General features: G+C 37.3%; 1 protein-coding gene across 17 annotated transcripts in view; it reads right to left on the reverse strand.

Moving 5' to 3' along the window:
* Positions 1–18932, reverse strand: part of ptprt (protein tyrosine phosphatase receptor type T) — a 311398-nt gene that overhangs the window by 258172 nt on the left and 34294 nt on the right. For all 17 annotated transcript variants that reach the window (XM_078948035.1, XM_078948033.1, XM_078948029.1 and 14 more), the window contains exon 2: positions 11740–11865. In XM_078948035.1, the coding sequence (XP_078804161.1) occupies positions 11740–11865 (126 nt within the window). The remainder of the gene's footprint in view (positions 1–11739; positions 11866–18932) is intronic.

The raw sequence follows: 18932 nt of genomic DNA on the forward strand, positions 1-18932 counted from the left end.
ATAAAAGCTGCTCTCAGTGAAGATGCTCAACAGTGTGAGTGGGGATCTTCTGATTGCTGCTCCAAGACGTTTCATTTGGCTGGAGTTGTTAGAGCCTGCGCAGCGGCCCAGTGCAGAAATTATATCCATTGAAAGATAATAGTTTTAATGCGTCAGACATGTACACCTATTTTCAAACTAGAAGTTATTCCATCTTCCTGCGCCTGGGGGAGAAAACCACTCAGGGAACATTATGGCTATTTTTATGAGCCCGCATGGGAACTGCTTTGTGCAAGACACACGTGCACACGCACTCAGACAAACACACATGCACAGTCCTGCACTCAAAGATACATTCGACTCACACACAGAGTAATGTGAAGCCCACAGCTGGGTGTAGGGTTTATAATCCAACCACTAACTGCAAATGAAGAAAGAAACACATCAGGGGCTCAGATTAGATGGAGCTGGCAGAAATGGAAAATGAAACTCTCTTTCTCCGTGTGTGGCTATCACCGTCTTCTCTTCCATGTTGTCTGTCATTTTCAGACATTATTGCCTTTCTCTCAGTGTTTGTCACATTGAGCTTACCCCCCCCCCCCCCCCATCACCCCATCCACACACAGTCACATATAAACAGAGAGTTATCACTAACCTACAGAGGCCCATTACTTCTGTGATCCAAGCAGGCCTTTATATGGTATAGCTTGGTCTTAAAAATGAGCATTTACTGCTCCCTCTGATAAATCATGTAAGTGTGAGTCTATAATTCAATCTACTGCTTGCTGCTCAGAAAAACTAGTTTTATATTTCCGTGTAATGTTAGTTTATGCACTGAAAAAAGGAGGACCGAGACAGAGTCTATACAATTTCTGCAAACAACAATACATTAAAGTGGCTTGAATTAGTTGTGTGTTGGTGAAATCACGAATTTACAACTGTACTGCTACGTTCACACCGACCTCGGCAACGCAAGTTCAAGTGACCACTTCCAAAGAAAAAGTTCTATAAACGCGTATATGCGTTTTTCCAGCTCCTGCAATCAAAACTCTGGAGTTCAAGCATCACTAAACTGATTTGACGTCAGTTTTCGGGCTGCCACTAAACACTCATTGACAATTAAACCAGTGGGACCCGGATTTGGTTGTGACGTAGAGGTAGCGTTCTTTTTAATTAACGGAAGTGCTAACTAAATCATGAAAATAAATCACGAAGGAGAAATTAATAATTGTGGTTTGTGGCCGGCCAGGAGTATATGACACCAAGTTTTTCATTTATCGGAATAGAGCTGTGAAAGAAAATAGCACAATTTGCACCGCTTTAACATTTTGCATCAAGCCTCTTCCATCTCTGAGTTTATACGCTAGTATCATGTAGCGACTGTCCAGCATGAACACCATATGCTAAAGGTGCGTTCAAGAATGTGCATCACATGCCCAGAGTGTACATAGCATAGGGTAAATCCTCATTCAACACAGCTTGACCTACTTTTTAGATTTTGTGAGAGCCACTTCACAATGGTGGCAATCATCTGTGACGAAAACAAACCTGAAGAAACATTTTAAAGAACAATCTTTATGCAGTCTGTGATCTGATCTGAAATTTTCTTTTTACATTTTTAGACAAACATTTACTCCAATGAATCTTAAGTAATCAGCTCAGAAATGGCTCACAGAAAAATCTAATTGTAATGAGATAACTGTATAGCATTATTTGACAAAATACTTAAAAAGAAACGCCTTTCTTCTAATTGCTTTTTCATGGGATCGTGTCTCCTTTTCAATAAGCCAACAAACATTTGTCACATTTCACTTCTTTTTTTATTCTCCAGGCTCTCTTTCGCACAAACTTTTCTCATGCCTTCCTCACCTTCAGATCCAAAACTTTTCTGCGGTCAGCACCATCGTCTGGTCTCCAAGTCTTTCATCCCACTTAAATGCAGACTCGTCAGAGCTGTGCCCTTTTGTTCTGAGGGTCCTACTGCTTAAGACTTTCACAGCATGTCAAAGACTGGTATACACTTTCAGTCGTTGCCAAGCTTGTAACAATGCCTATATTTTTCATCCAAAGATCTCCCCTTATTAAAATAAATAGAATAACAGCATAAACGTGCTAAGCTTCATCAGTGGATGCCTTTTCTGTCTTATCTTAGTCGTTTATTTCTTTCAGCACATCTCTTTAAACTCTAAAACATCTCTATCACACTGCTTTCAGAATAGATTATTTTTCATTTTTTTTCTTTCTTTCTTTCTTCTTACAACTTTAAGGTGGGTGTTATGTGTGGATATGAATTCTACCAGCCATGCATTTACAGCCCTTGTTCCCCCTCATTCCTTATGTCTTTCACTTACCAGCCCACCCTTCTCCTTCCTTCTTCGTGTTTCTCTTATCTCCTGATTCCATTTATACATTTGTCACAAACAGCTCTATCTGCTTCAGTCGAGGCCACAAAGGGATTTTACCTGTCAGGTAATCCATCTATCTTCATCTTGCCATCAATCTCTGAATGCTGCTATCATGGCTTCTCTGAGAAACAGTCTGACAGCTTCACGCAGCTCAGATTCATATTTCAGCTCAGCTTTATTACAGAATTTGTCACCTATTACAATGAAAAGCAGTAACTTCAAGCTTTACCGACTGGGTGCAGTTTGTAAAACAAAAAACTACACTTAAGTACTTTATCTAGTCAAAGACTCAGCCCATTCCATTTTAGACAGGTTTTAAAAAATGAACACTAATTTCTATTTACTTTTAGAATAAACATTTTAAAATCAGAAATATATTTGGTTTATGAAGGTTTCTTTTTATTTTAATACAAAAGAGCTTTAGAGCAGAGAGAGGACTAAAAAGCAACTTTCACACTTTCCGCTCATTTGCTTAAGAATATGAAGACACTGGCATGGTGTCTGTCACCCTGCCAATTTTTCTGTCATCACCTTTCTGCCATTTGTCATTTGTTCTACCCTCCTTCAGTGCTCTCTGTCCACCCACATTTCACAAATGCAATCAACTCGCCTGCAGAAAAGGACCCTCAAATCATCACTAGTGACCAAAAAAGCGAACAGGATATTTAACCTCAACAGTATGACTAGCTACTTGACAAACATACATACACATTTCAGAGTTTGCAGCTACGGCAAAGTGTAAGTATGAGGCCCTTAATGATGGCAGTTTTAGCGAGTCATGATGTGTGTATGTGCATGTTTGTAGCATACATTTATTTCTGTTTCAAAGCTCAATTTTTGATTAGTACTGATTTGTTTTGAGCCTCTCAAAGAAAAGAAATGAAGCAGAAGGACCGTTAAAGACGCACAGAAAACGTCTGAGTGCAGCTGGAGATGTTTGCTGTGGTTCAAACATACTTCCTGTCATGCTGTCAAATGAAAGGCAATAGAAGAAAAACAAAGTGACAGAAAGTGAGAAGTAAATTTAGGACAAATATGATTCAGAAGGGATGAACTTGTGAGTATGAAAGTTTATGGAGATGCAGAGGAATGGAATGAAAAAAAAATACTAAGCGAGCGACGCAAACACAGTTGGGGTCCTGATGTTGACAGTTAGGGCAAATTATGATAGAAACAACAACACACACAAACTCACATTTGCACTGACATCTGACACTAATGTGGCACTCAGATACTTTTTCTGGTCTTTTCCCCTAAAATTTGATATCTGCACACCAATAACGAGATCATGTTCATTATCACAACCTTTGCCAACACCAAATTTACGAGTATCGACTGTTTTTACCTTATTCATGGATAAAAACAAAATATTACCGGTAGATAAACTTGCATAACCCATTGTCCTTGCACCATTTGGGAAATAGTTGTGTGCATAGGTGCCTATTCAGAAAAACTGGGACAGTGAGCTGTTATTTACAACTATCAGAGACCGATTACTAATGACTGTCAGAAAAAGTTACATTCTTCAAATTGTAAAAACTTGCTGTTTGAAAAATAATAAGATACATTTTTACCATTCCATGGCCCACAGGGCAAAACAGGTGCAAACGTATCCTAGTTTCCAAACCATTTGTCTAAATCCTAAGAGGGCAACTTTTTCTGGCAACACCAACTATTGACCTTGAGTTGGAAAAGCAGTTGCTCATGTAAAAGATCACCTCCATTGTTGCTAAAGTGCTTACTTTGTCTGTTACACCTGATAGGGCTTGATTCTACCACTGAACACAGTAGCAAAGCAAACAAGAGGCAGAGGTCTCCTTTACGTTTTTCAGGGTGTTAAGAATATTTAAAGAAAGTAAAGGAGGGGAACTTTACTACTCACTGTTCACATTCCAGCTGACTCTCACCCAATTTAGACTATAAATGCCCTGAAATTGATCTTTTTAAAAACTGCACCAACCACTTATACACAAGACACATGTGTTTTTATCTTTTCAAATGTGTTTGCATTTTTTCTCTCATTGGAACAAAGAACACTGTATGTGCTGGTCTGTTTCAAAATTGCATAAGACCTAACCAAGAGTGGTACTGCACATATGCATGCAAGTGTAGATGCAGAGACAGAATTATGTTGTTTATGGAAAACAAGACACTTTTTTAAAAGATAGGTCCTTGAATTATATGTTATGGGCCCATGCAAAACTAGTGGGAAAATGTTTTTGAGTTGAATCTTGTGTTAGCATAGTGTTCAGACTGTATTTTCAACAAGCACATTAAAAATTAATACATCAGTTTTACATACCAGCTCAGCTTAGGTGAGTACATAAAAGTGTGTAAAAAATAAAAGTCATATGAAGAATTTTTTTATACACATCAAGGAACGTTTACAAGAACCCCTAAGGCATCACACAGTCTAAGTTTTCTATCCCTGAAATTGTATTTTTGAGACAGAGAAAAAACAAAAAGTAATCCTCAGAGTTGACAGTAAAGAAAACAGTCTTTTAGTAAATTTGCTCGATTGTTTCCTTTTCCTGGTCACTTTCTGGTTCTGTCTTGTCTCTAAAATGTACTACTGCCAATAAGCCCCCCTCAAAAATATTTAATTCAACTGTAACTATGAGACTTTCTCAGGTTTTCTTGCCTTGCAAATTTTCATAACTTTGTTGTTTGCTGTTCTCCATTTGTAGAAAAAAAAATATTCCCTGCAAACAGTTGTGCATCTGTAAGTTTCATGTCAATGTGAAGATGTCAACCAATAAGGATAGTAATGGTTTTCAAAGTAGTCATTTTACAGACATTTCTCTTATTTTTTTGTTTTTTTGTTTTATGGAATAACAATTAAAGCTGTTGAACAGTTCTCTGATTCCCTTTTGCCAAATGTTTCTGCAGCCTTCAATAATTTTGAGAAGTAAATTCTCAGTAAATATATAGTTTATGAACTTGGGATCCCTGGCAGGTTTTAAAAAGGTTTCAAAGCCTTCCCTCTGGAAAAACATTTATAGTATAAAGTTTCCTGGCAAGAAGAGAAATAGTGATCTCACTGTCTCTTCAATGGTGTTCCACTGGATGCCTCATACCTTATTTGCTTATGGTTTTTTTCTTACCTACAATATTGCCCTTGAGACACTGAGGTCAATGGATTTCTTTGCAACATAACCATAACATCACCTTCCAACCTGAACACCCATCCATGTCTACAGGTTTCTCTGCTCATTGTGCTCTACCAAAGAATACTGTAATCCCTGCAGCATGAGGCAAAAGGTTACGAGCCAAATGTTTCTGTTCCGTGATGTCACATAAGTGGAATGAGCTGTCCCACTCTAAAGCTGCTTCACCTCTGGCTTACTCCAAAAGATCCCAAAAATGGAACAAGGACCTCTACTGTAACTTTCAATTCACCTAATAATAATAAAAATTAAAGAAGTTCTCCTAACATTTTTAGAGGCTAAGACATTGGTGCTGCAGCACTTGACTACAAATGTGTTACCGTCACTACGGGTTTGCTTGTCATTTACCCTAATTTGTAAGTCCTTTTGAATAAAAACATTGGCTAAATTCCTGAATGTGCAAATGCAGAAATGTCCCTCATTTGTTTAAGTTCTTTTTTTCTCCTTCTCTGACATCCTCTAAATCCTTATCCTTGTGTTGTTCCCTTTAAGCTCTTTATCAAGACTCCTCAGTCTATCTTCTCCACTCTCGCTCTGTCTGCCTTGCTCTGATCATCGTTCACATTTCAGACTGTGGACACGTTGGTGGGAGCTAAAAACATCAATTTGCTTTGATGTTTCCTGTTTCCTGCTTGTTTGAGTTTGTCCCGCTCAGCAGGGAGTTTAAGAAAGACTCATGACGAGATATCAAAAATAGAAAAAGCCAAAAGGCCCCATTTTTTTTCCTGGTAATTTGATGGTTTTTGAAATCTTGACAAGAAGATGGATGCGCTGCAAAAGTGTGTGTCTGAAAAATGAAAGGTATTTTTGTGTTCTGTCATTCAAGCAGAGCACCAGATTATGACTTAAAAAGAAAACCCTGAGAAACAAGAATGAATGCAGACAAACTAAACATTTCTGATGCTGTTTGTATTTCACCCTCAATCATCCATCTCTCAATGGATTTGTGGGCCTATAAATCCCTCCCTCACATCTTTTCCTGCATCAATCAACAAGCTATCTATCCAACACAGTCTTGCGAATGTATGCCTAATACATCTGTCCATCCATAAGTTTTTTTGACCAACTCAAACATGCATCCATCCCTAAACCATTTAATCTATCCATCGACCTTAAAAGATAAAAGGAAAATTGCATTAGACAAAATATAAGTCATGAATTCATCGCATACCTGCCACTCCAGACTGATTTTCTACACATTTTATGAGCAGTGACTTGATCAGAACACAATTTTAACATATTTTGTGCCTTTTGATGCAAAATTTCATTTTGTTATAAGCTTAGACTAAAAACACGGGGCAGTGAGATCTTAAAATGCATTTTTGCATGGGATGCATCAGAGAAAATATGCAGCTTGCTTGATTATCTTTTAAAAAGTGTATCAGTACATTTATAAACTACAAAGATCACGAGATTAAGGTTTTAGATGATAAGAAATTGAATAATATTATCCATTCTGAAAAGTTTGTCAGGGATGTGGATTACAGTTTCAATGCATCGATGATGCAGATGATTTCAAGCCATATCTGGAATGGTTAACCTGGAGATTTGTGGGCTGGCAGCACTATGAACTACATCACTACTATGGAAATGAGAGACTGAGTGAAAGAAATGAAGAGAGAGCTGTGGAGCCAATTTAATTTTGTTGGAAGTACAAGCTGTCAAGTGTGGGTTATGCTCTATGACAACCGTATCACCCACATCGATATTATGGAGGTGAAGCGAGAAAAGGATTATGTGTTGGCAGTGTCTGTAATGGAGGGAAAGAGACAAATGCAAAAGGCATTTTTTTCTTCTAAATACATTTCCACAGACAGCATAACGTGGGGTTATTAGTTATGAAGCAGGAGTCCAAATCAAAAGGGTTTGGTTAAAGCCAGATGTTTTTAACTACTGTAGTCATTTTTTTGCTTTGTTTTTTATTTTTGGGCAGCAGTGGTTGAGCAGGTTGTCCAATGATCCAAGGGTCGGCGGTTCAACCCCCCCTCCCCCGTCAACTGTCGTTGTGTCCTTCACCCTCTCTACCTCCAGTGTTGTTCCACTGGTGTGTGAATGTGTATGAATGATCCCGGTGATGGTCAGAGGGGCCGTAGGCGCGAACTGAAAGCCACGCCTGTCAATCTGCCCCAAGGCAGCTGTGGCTACAACAGTAGCTTACCATCACCAGGTATGATTGAATGAATAATGGACACATTGCAAGCGCTTTGAGCATCTGGAAAAGCACAGATAATTCTAATCCATTATTATTGTTTTATTTCATGCCACTTCCAATATTTTTTTGGGGTTTTTATTCTTCTTCATTCCTTTTTTTCTGTTCATTTGTCTTTGGCTCCAATGATATAAGCTACAAAGTTACATCTCACAAAGACTACCTTTATTAAGGATAACCAGTAAAATAAATTAAAGTTCAACGAAGAGAACTTTAGAATTTAAATGCCAAGATACATTTTTAAACATGTAGACTACTCTTGGTTTTAAATATATATTTATGGCATCCCATTTCAAAGATATTCATATTAGATACCAATTAATATTATTTTCTCTTTTGTTCTGAGAGTAGCACAAGTGTCTGTCATTTGAACTAGTGTGCAAATTCACTTACCAGACTTGATGCTGCTGCTTTTATTCTGATTTCATGTGAACAACCTCCCTCTTTGTATCTGATTGTAATTGCTTGTGGGAACTCTTGTTTCATAAACCTTTCTCTGAAAGGATACAGACAACAGTCTATGAAACTCTTTGTGACCTTGTTAGAGAGTCGTATGTCTATAGAGGTTGACAAAAAAACAATGGATCGTTTAAGGAAGCTTAAAAGGATGATACACGCTTCTATTGAATCCAACCCATTTTACCATGTATTTCTTGTATAAAGTGGTTAGTATTGCACTTTTTTTTAGACTGACTAGAAAGTTTATTAGACAGAAAATTTTCATTTTTGCATTTGTTTCTCCTTTTAAATCGCTGTCAATCAAACTATCGCAAAAACACTCTGAATTAATAAGCCGTTGTGATGTCAGAATGGGGTACTCAGCTCAGCACCAATGGCCACGCCCATGCAGAGGAGATTTTGAGAACAGAGGCTTGAGATGAAATGTGGCTTTTTAAGACATTTAAGTTGGAAATTTCGGTTAAAAACTTCATAATCATAATTAAAAACACCACTGAAAATGTTTATACTAAAAAATAAATAAAAATGTCATAAGAGGGCTTTAAGAAAAATGTATATATTTGGATTCTGTTCTGACCCAAAATAAAATGAAACTACGGTAATCTAAATGTGACCATATCTGTAGGTGACCTGGGTTGCTCCACAGTCAATATCCTGGCTCATCCACAAAAGGAAAATAAGCAGCCAACAACAACATCTTGATAGCAACCAGTGCCAGGGGCATTTAGTTTGCAGAAAGTAAAGCCTATATTTAAGTACATATGTAAAGCTGTCATTTTACGGTTTTATTTGTCCCTTTTTTTCCTGTAATCTCACCCGCTGACTAGCTTTGACATAAAATAATCAAAAAGGGAGGATAGGAACTTTAGCTAAGCAAATAAACTAGTTTATCTCCAAATTGAGTTTTTTGCATGTACATATTATTCTCTATATTCTATATAAAACATGTAAAATGTTAAGCACAATGTATAATTTGAGGGTTTTTGTAATGACTAGAATATATTTTAGCATAAAACTGACTTTCAAAGACTTAAGTAAGCAAATAAAGAACTAAAAAACTTTTAAAGTACCTGTAATCATTTCAACAATATTTAAACAGAGTGCATAAATGCAGTTGTGATGTGTCTGATAATATTTTTTTACATATTTACATCTTTTGACTGTACCGATGCTGTATTTGATGAAGGATTTTATTATTATAGTCACCTGCACAGTATCAGGCACTTAGAAATTCCACAGTCAAAGAGCTAAGAACAAAAGACAAGGATGCTGACAAATAATTTGTTCCTGTCCGTCTTTATCAGATCTGCAGCTGTCAGGGCAGCAAGCAGTTCATCACTTGTCTCTAATGAGGAGGGCTCATAAGGCCGTGATGGCTATCAGGTCTGACAACCCCCACCCAGAGCCAGTAGATGAGACAGATGACTGACGTGATGACATGCACGGAGAGCGTTAGATGGACCGGCGGTCCAGCTGTCGTTTCCGACATTCAAAGCAACATCTCAGTGCGGTGAGGGAGACTGCAGCTGACAGATCTCCTTCAGCATCGCTGACAGATATCGGAGATAATGATGTGATAATGTTGATCTATGATAGTTGTAAATGATATAACAACGTTTTTAAAAAAGTTTGATTGAGGCATGTCAGGTGTAGAAGAAGCATACAGTCTTGTGAAGTAAACATTTTACCCTTCTTTTTATATAAGCCTTTATGGATGGTGATGCAGCAGGAAAAGCTTTTGTTCCCTTACGAAGTCTTTCTATTAACAGAAATTTAGCCTCAAATAAAAAAAACAACAGAGCTTGTTTGTAGTGGGGCCCAAAAGAAACCTCTTTTTCTGAGAAGTATATAACCTAGTTTTGAAATGTTTATTTAAACTGGCAAAACATTTTAAAACCGTTTTAAAAAAAAGGTTTCATGGCACTAAAATTTGGTGGTGGAGGGGTAATGATGTGGGGTTTACGCTACAACAGGACTTACAGATGAACCCCTGTTTAATAAAATCTATCAGTTAAAAACAGTAAAATATTTAAAATATGTAATAAATCCATAAAATGTTCAGAAATAAAAATCTACTAGAATATAAAAACATAATTTCAAAAATAAAATTCAATATTTGGCTATTTTCAACTATTTAAACAATTTGGGAAGCATAGACAAGTATGGTTTTTTTGTGGTGCAGAACAAAAAAATAAAACTAAAAGAAAGTGCTTTTATTTTTTTTTACTTTTTTATTTCCAAATACAATTGCATATTTTTCAGCTTGGGCCTTCAAGTTGGTTCTGATCAAAAGCACTTTTGTTATTTCACTGTTATAGACCTATTTTTCTTTTTAGACTACAACAATGATGCCCTCAAACAATTATTAAACAGAAGTGACCCCAGTCACCTTTAATTACAATGACGTTGCCTTTCTAGACTGCTTATGTCACCCAGACAAAGCAGCTCATTTTATTCCCTGCATGGGTATATATTTAAATTTAAGCCATGACTAAGGTATTGACAGATTCATAAAGTTTGACTAAGAACTATAACAGACAAAGAAAGAAAGTGTCGGGTGGAGAACACTTGTGTTTGAAGGTGTGAGACACTTAGAAAGAACAAAAGTACTTAAAAGAATTACATGGATTAATAGCTTGTGTAGAATGTGATAAAAAGAAATGTGTTCCAGCTGGTTTCATGTCATACAACTCAGTCTGCCAAGGCACACGGTATAAAGAATTGGGTTCCAAATGCAAAAAGGTGACTTTTTCAGCAGCTTTGATGCTATAATCTAGAAATTAATTGTGGGAGTACTGGGCCCCCGTTTGCAAGGCAAATGTCCAAGCTGAGCCACAACTGCTGTCTTTAGAGAAAAAGCGTAGGCTTCTCCTTGCCTTTGTAGTTTCTGGTGGTGGATGATGAAATCAGTACCTTCACTTCAAAGACGTGTTCGGTCAATAAATAAAATGCTGTCTTTGATTTGATTTGATTTGATTTGTCTTAATACTTATTAGGCAAAAGCTTCCTGAAATCCAAATTTGAAATGCATAATCTCACCTTTGAGAAAACAGTCTAAAGCATTTCAACTTTATCCAAAAAAACTTTAGATGACACACAAAAGCTTCAAAGTTTTTCACTTTTCTTTGCACTGGATTTTCCACACCAGGTCGTACTGGATAATAAGGCATAATAATAAGGTCATCAAACGGTCTAATTTTAAACATATGTCATATATAAGGTGCAATGAGCTATAAAGCATATTAATCAAGACAAAAGAGTCTGTCAGTCAGTCAGACTTTACAACTGAACTGTGTTCACAGTAATTCTAGAACTTGTTTGTAACACGCTACACCTTAGCCACGTTAGCTTCTTCACTATACCCGTTCCTTATAGTGCAGAATATCCAATGCTTATGTATCTCATTACATAAGTATATAAATACTTATGTATATATATCCTGAACTTGAGAGCAATGCTACTCTGGTGTACAAACCCTCTTTGAAAATGGAAGCGAAAGACTATACTTGTAAAATCTTACCAGTTGGCAGGGCAGGGTCCAAGGTGGTTTTTTCCCAGGAGTTCACTTGCTCCCAAGTAAATCCATTGGTTCCCAGAGACACGCTGTACCCACAGCTGCTATACGACTCCTCAAATGTACAGCCACCTAACAGAAAAAAAGAATGACGGTTCAGAATGTTGATGTGGCAGATGACAAAAGGTCGAGTGTTGTGGAGAATGAGAATATAAAGAATACAAAACTGGTTTATCAATGTCTACCTTTCTGCTTTCCCTTTGTATGAAAAGCTAAAACTGTAAAATTTCCAAGCCAAATGTTCATCGTTTGTCTACAACTATAATAACCTGTTCCTGTAATTAAAAAAAAAAAAAAACAGTCGGAAAACATCACAATTTAGGAGATTCAGCAATTACAGGTCTTCATTTTCACCACATCAAATGCACAATGACAATTTAATCACTACATTTTGGATTTGGCAATTTTAAAAGCACACATTTTTAAAAGTAGACCAAAAGACATAAGAAAGACGGGAACAAAAAAGGACAGTGGTATTGACAGAAAGCACAAGGCCATTTTGTTTTTCCAAGTGGCCAGAATTTTTTATAAACCAAAAAACTGGTGTGAGCCTCAGTTCTCCAAACTCAGTTCTCCCAAAATCTCTCTAGTTTTAATATTTGTGGCGTGTTTTTATGTAGGCACTACTGTGACACTGCTTTATCTGTTCATGAGTTTATGTCGATTAGTGTTAAAAAACAGCAGTATAATAGGAAGTACACAAAAACCATTTCTTCGAGAAAGACCATTGTAAAAAGTTCAATATTTCATTGGCATAAATGAATCGTGTTTCCAGTGTTTAATCAAATGTTCCACTTATAAACCACAGCAGAAAACAATCTTAAAACCTTTATGAAATATGTTTTAAAACATTATCTTTAAACACTTCAATTATGTTTGAATTCCTGTTGGAAAAAAAAAGTACATTTAGAAGCTGCTTTGGTAATAATAACAGTATAATTCTAATTAAGCTCTCAGCAGGATGTGAAAGAGCTGCTTTAAGACAGACGCTGCAAGTTTATCAGAAGAAGAAAAAGAGCAGAGAGGGGCTCTGAAGAAAAGAGTAAGTGAAAGAGAAAGCTCTTTCGAATGAAAGAGTGTGAGTGGGGGCTGGAAGAAGAGGAAGCTCTATGTGTCAACATGATTAAGTCACAGTGTCTCATCATTATTTCATGGCCCAGCTAAGACATTTTCCACTACATTAGCTTTTCTGCTAGCCTTGAGCACTGCCCACACACATTCACACTCACAAACACACTAATTAGACATATGCTTCAACACACAACCATTTTAATTTGTTTTGAAGCATATGAAATTGGGAATTATGATTGTTTTATTCATAAAAATCACTTAATGTCTATTCTCTTCTGGTCGCTCTGTGTTTACGTCATTTTCGAATAGGATCTATCAGAACTGACTCATTAATACACAAAAATAAATAACTTCTTTCTCAATTAAAGACCGAAGACTGAAAAATTAAGCAAATACTTCAACGATTTCATGAATTAATTTATGATATTAAATTGTCCGATGGGAATCTGAGTGAGCTTGTGTCTACTCATGTGGCCCTGAGACAATCAAAACAGCTGTAAGATTTTTTCTAGCAAGGACTTTTTTTTAAGAACACACTGTAAAAAATAAGAGATTCATTCGTTTAGTTTGTTAGTTGTTAGTTACAGATAGTTGTTTTTGTTGGCCAACAGGTCTGATAGTGTGCAGACATTAGCATTAGCTTGCTGCAAGGCGAAGATGGATGTATTAAAACACCAGAGGGCCCCATGCACAAGAGATGATAGTACTTATTAAAGTAAACAATTACACTTTAAGAAAACAGAAAATGGGTAGAATAAAATAAATGGAGGAGCTATAGTTTTACAGAAAACAGCACTTCTAAACAGTTGAGTTTGGAGATTTCACTTAAAAACAAGAAGGGAATCAATGTTTCAGATGCCTGATGGTAGTGAGTTCCAAAGTAGAGAAAAAGAGCAACAGAAAGCTCTGCCCTCTGGCACTGGCACGGGCAGAGGGCACAGTGAAGCAGATGGAGGAGGAAAATCTGAGTGGGTTGAAGGTGCGATATGAAGGAGGTCACAAAATTATGGAAGGAAGAGGTGGTGAATGATGCTTTGGCGCAATTTTAATGAGGAAGGTCTACCTTACTCCCTGGTAATTTTGGTTATTTCGTTACTCACTCCAGATGCGTTTGATCAATCACGCCTTCACTCTAAACCAACAGCTGAATTCCCTGCCTTATCTTCGCAGCCAATCTCAACCTTATTTTTTGGTTTTAAATTCATGATCTCTCTAATACATAATATATGGTTTTGCCAACCCTCCTCACCCCCCGTCGTCCACCTGGACCAATGCTTTTGTCATGGACTGGCCCTCAACCACCATCAGTGTCTGGGCTCTGGGGTTTATTTATTTGTGGTCAGAGCTTATCCCAGCAGCATCAGTCCAGAACCTAACCGCCAAAGACTATGGACTCATTTAGTGCACGTCTTTTGTATCACAAATCTATTTTATTCTTAAGATCTCTTCTTATTGAAATGGCCTTAAAAATGCAAAGTGGCTTATGTCTACTGCCCTGTTTTGAATAAAATACGAATGTGAAAGCGAAGAAAACATGCCTTTCAGAGGAAAACCTGGAAGATATTGTTGGAATGCACATAGAAGCAGAGGAAATTCAGCATATATGTAACAGAGACCACGTCAGGTTCTCTTGAGGGAAATGGCCACAGTGAGCGCAGTATTCAATGATTGATGTTTCCACTTCTCACCTTGTTTTTGGTGATGAATAAAAAAACAACTGCAATGGTAATCTTGGCAAGAGCTTCTTACTACATAGTGCCCAAAATATGTGATGTAGCTTTGATTATTCTGCTTCAAGCAGCATTTACTTCAACTGGGAAATGAAATGAAAAAGAAATCTCCCATTCTCTGTCAGTTTTCTTGTTGAAAAACAACCTCAAGCAAAAGGGGAAACTGGTAAAACACATTTTTCTTTAGGATATGAAAATAACAGTAATAAATTAATCAATTCTGAGATAATTAGCGTTTATTGCCCCCTCGTTGTTCGGGAGTCTCATTAGAAATGAAAAGAAATCAAAGTGATCTCAGAAGAACTGAGCTATAAACAGGCAAGGGGTGGGGGGCTGTGGGGGATCTATCAATATTCAGTATCAGATGTGCAATTTTAACAGCGCCATCAGGGGATAAGCACGAGAAGTGACTCACAGCGGTAGGCAAGTGTATTTGTGTGAGTGTGCAAAAAGGAGTCTCAGCGCCCCTGATCTAGTTTTCAGATTCAGAACAACACGTTCATTTTTCTGCATGCAAACATGATTACAGACATATTCTGTGTCACAAAATAGATCTCATTAATGAAACCACAACACAGCTTCTCCATGGGATGCAAGTTTTTTTGAACCTCTGTGTGCTAGTGAAAAAATATGCAGACAAGTGTGATGGGACAGAAAAGAAGTCTTACTCAAATATGCCTCTTCAACTTTTATGCATATTTGCTGCTTGTCTCTACACTAATAAAACTAATTGAACTTTAAAAAATAACCTCTTTAAATTCAAATAAACCTTGGGATTTATGTCACAGTTTTCTGCACCCTTGGATTTACAGACACTAAGAGTGTATCAAAACCTTGATTGTATTGTTTTTTTTAAACGGACAAATTTGTTTCTACGGAGCCCCTAAAGGGCCATTGAAGGAAAAAAAAGTGAAGGAAAAAAAATTGAAGGAAATTTTTTTTTTTTTTAAATTTAAAGTAAAAAAAAAAAAAAAAAAACTAACGGGTGCACACTAGTTAGTATCCGGTGCGCACCCATTAGTATCAGGTGCGAACCCGTTACTAATGGGCTTTAGTTAAGTTCTGTTAAAATAGACAAATAACATAGTGTCATGGTTTGGATTTCTTTGTATTGGTTTTTGCTTTCCATCTTGTTTCTGTCATGTTTGAGTTCTGTTTCCTGTTTTATTTTGAAAGGTTTCCTGTTTTGTCATGTTTTTGAGTTTTACTTCCCTGGTTCTATCTCTCCTGTTCGTTGTCACCTGTGTCTTGTCAGTCCTGTCTGTATTTAAGTCTTGTCTCTGACTTCCTCTTGTGCTGGTCCATTGACGTCTCTTCCCTGACTCCCTACTGCCATGTGTTCATGCTATGGCCACAGTTAGTTTTGGTTTTGTTACCCTGCTCTGCAGTGCCTTTCGTTAAGAATAAACCCCTTGCTTTGGAACCGTGTGCCTCCAGTCTCTGCATTTCACGCTCACCAGCCCCTCCCAACCTGACGAATAGCTTGACTAACTTGATACGATACAGCTTTTTGTGATGAGCTCAGAAGTCCTGCATACCAGGCTTCATCGTGTGGTATTTAAAGATACAAAAACCTCCACACAGCTACTCGTGAAATTCAAAAGAATTTTCAGAAATTTGTAACAAACATTTTTGAAAAGTCAGCAAGTATCCTACGATATGCAGCACACAAACCTCTTGGATTGATTTTCTGAAGTTGCACTGCCCCATCATCAGGATTTCTAGAAAATAATACAGCGATAGTCTGCTTTTACTTGCAATAAAGAATACAAACCACTTGATCAAAAGAGACTTTGACCATAGAACTTCAAAAAAAAAGTCAATTTGGTCAAAGAAGCTGTCAAACTTCCTTGAAATGAAAACACAATATATCAAAAGTTGAGTAGGCCATTAATTCCAATTTTAAATGTTTATTTCATGTCTGTCATTGATCAATGTTACTCAAAGTAATAACAGATGTCCAGTAGTTCTAGACCATTTTCAACTGATAATTCTAATAATATTGTTTTATAGTTGGCAAATCAGCCAGAATCAAAATATCCAAGTTGTTTGAAAAGTAAAAGTGCTTTCTGCCAGTAAATGCAAATATTTTGGGTTGTTTCATATGGGACACAACAACATGGGAATTAATGCCAATATTGTTTTTATATTTAGGGGGTTCCTTTCTGCTTTGTTAACATCTCATGGTCTCGCTGGTTGATTTTCCTTTCTTTTGTGAATACTGCTAATAATAATAATAATAATGGATTGTGCTTTTCCGGACGCTCAAAGCGCTTACAGTGTGTCCATTATTCATTCACTCCTCATTCATACTTTGGTGATGGTAAGCTACTGTTGGAGCCACAGCTGCCCTGGGACAGACTGACAGAGGTGTGGCTGCCAGTTTGCGCCTACAGCCCCTCTGACCATCACCAGGATTATTCATACACATTCACACACCAGTGGAGCCACACTGGAGGCAACAAAGGTGAAGTGTCTTGCCCAAGAACACAACGACGGTTGGCGAGGATCGAACCGCCGCCCCCTTCTATCATTGGACGACCTGCTCAACCACCTGAGCCACTGACGCCCCGATATAGTAATACTAATAATAATAATAATAAATGACAATATATTGCAACAATTAAGATATTGTGTTTTAACCTACATCAGACTGGCAACCAGTCAAGGGTGTACCTGGCCTTTGCCCATGAGTGGTTGGATATAGGCTCCGGCAGCCTCGTGACCCCAAAAGGGACAAAAGGATGGATGGATGGATGGATGGATGGATGGATGGATGGATGGATGGATGGATGGATGGATGGATGGATGGAGTAACTCAAGTTCACTGCACAGCAACAAGAAAAACTGATTTATATTGCATTATACAATTACAAAAAGTAATCTAATACTATGAAAGCACTTTTTTGTTCATGCGTTACTTTTAACATGGCACAAGATCACCATCTGCAATTTGCATTGGGCTGTCAGTGTCACCACAGTGACATACAGCCTTGGGGTGGATTACTCTTCTCAGTACCAGTTTGCTTTTAATGCGAACATTGTCATCACTCCATAACAATGTAACACCAACTAGTTAAAAGCTGTTGCAGTTCAGTGAAATACCAGCTTCTTTGAAATCAGAATGAATAAATAAAGCAGTTTCCAGAGCTTTGATAATAAGCAGCCTAATGACTGTGCTTTATTTTGCAATATGTACTTTGTCTTGCCTTTTCATTGGGAATAGTGGGAAGTTCACATTTTTCATTAGTTAGGATGCAAAGTAGCAGTAAGAGAATCTGAATTCATGTACATTTTGAGGTTAATACTGATTGAAAGGTTGACTGACACTTATATTTTTTACTCAGATTGCCTAAAATAACATTTTTGGCCCTCCTGGAAAATCTGCTAGGTCCACCCCCTCCTTAAGTTCTCCAAGGACAGTTTTTAGTTTACAGCATAGTAGTCAAACTGTATAGGTCCCATTCAAAAAATAAGTAAAAGTAAACTTAAAAGTTAGTCTTTTTTTTTTTTTTTCATTTGTGTCTGTAGGAATGTTATCACTGAAGACTAAACTACTGAAAACCTTTGGAAAGTGTCATTTAGTGGCATGTACAATTTTAAGAAACAAACTCCTTCTGAGTGTCTTTATGGTCTCATTAAATAACAGTATTCTCAGTGCAACAAGAATTCATCATCAGAAGTACAGCATGCTTCATAACCCATTACAGGCTGCCTATATTATTTTGAAAAAAGATCTCATTTAAGTCATGAATATTAACTTTTTTAATGAGCAGCTGGACCAAATTTGCATTTATATCTTGATATTCTGCTTGATTTCACATCTGACCTTTTTGGAGTCAATAGCGGATGACACAGGTCAGATTAGCTCAAACAACAGCACTATCCATACAAGCTTTAAGCAACTGGCTACCATCCACAAACACTCTCATCCATGCAAATCCAGGAAAGTGTACCCTCCTCACCAGAGCAGTTCAGTTAGCTCATTGGCCTGAAATACCCACATCCGTGATAACACTTATTTAAGACGAACCCCCTGTCTTTCTCATGTTAAGATTTTCGTTCCCCCGAGGAACAAATAGCAGCCATTAGAGGTTTTCATGTCAGCTAGAGCTAACACAGTGCGACAGGACCCACGGAGCCACAAACCAGAGGGACGCACCCCAGGGCCATAGGCTTTAAAGAGTCTGTTTACTGCTCACTTAGATAACATCTACCATTACTGGGTGCCACTGTGTGCATTCAGCTGTATATGTGAGCAAACAGAGTCCAGAGCTTCTTTTTAGTATAAAATTTACTATAAAAAAAGTTTTTTTTTCCAGACATAGACTAAAATAA

The sequence above is a fragment of the Oryzias latipes genome, chromosome 5 (assembly GCF_053564925.1).
Source record: "Oryzias latipes strain Hd-rR chromosome 5, Olatipes_Hd-rR_3.1".
NCBI classification, from domain to species: domain Eukaryota; kingdom Metazoa; phylum Chordata; class Actinopteri; order Beloniformes; family Adrianichthyidae; genus Oryzias; species Oryzias latipes.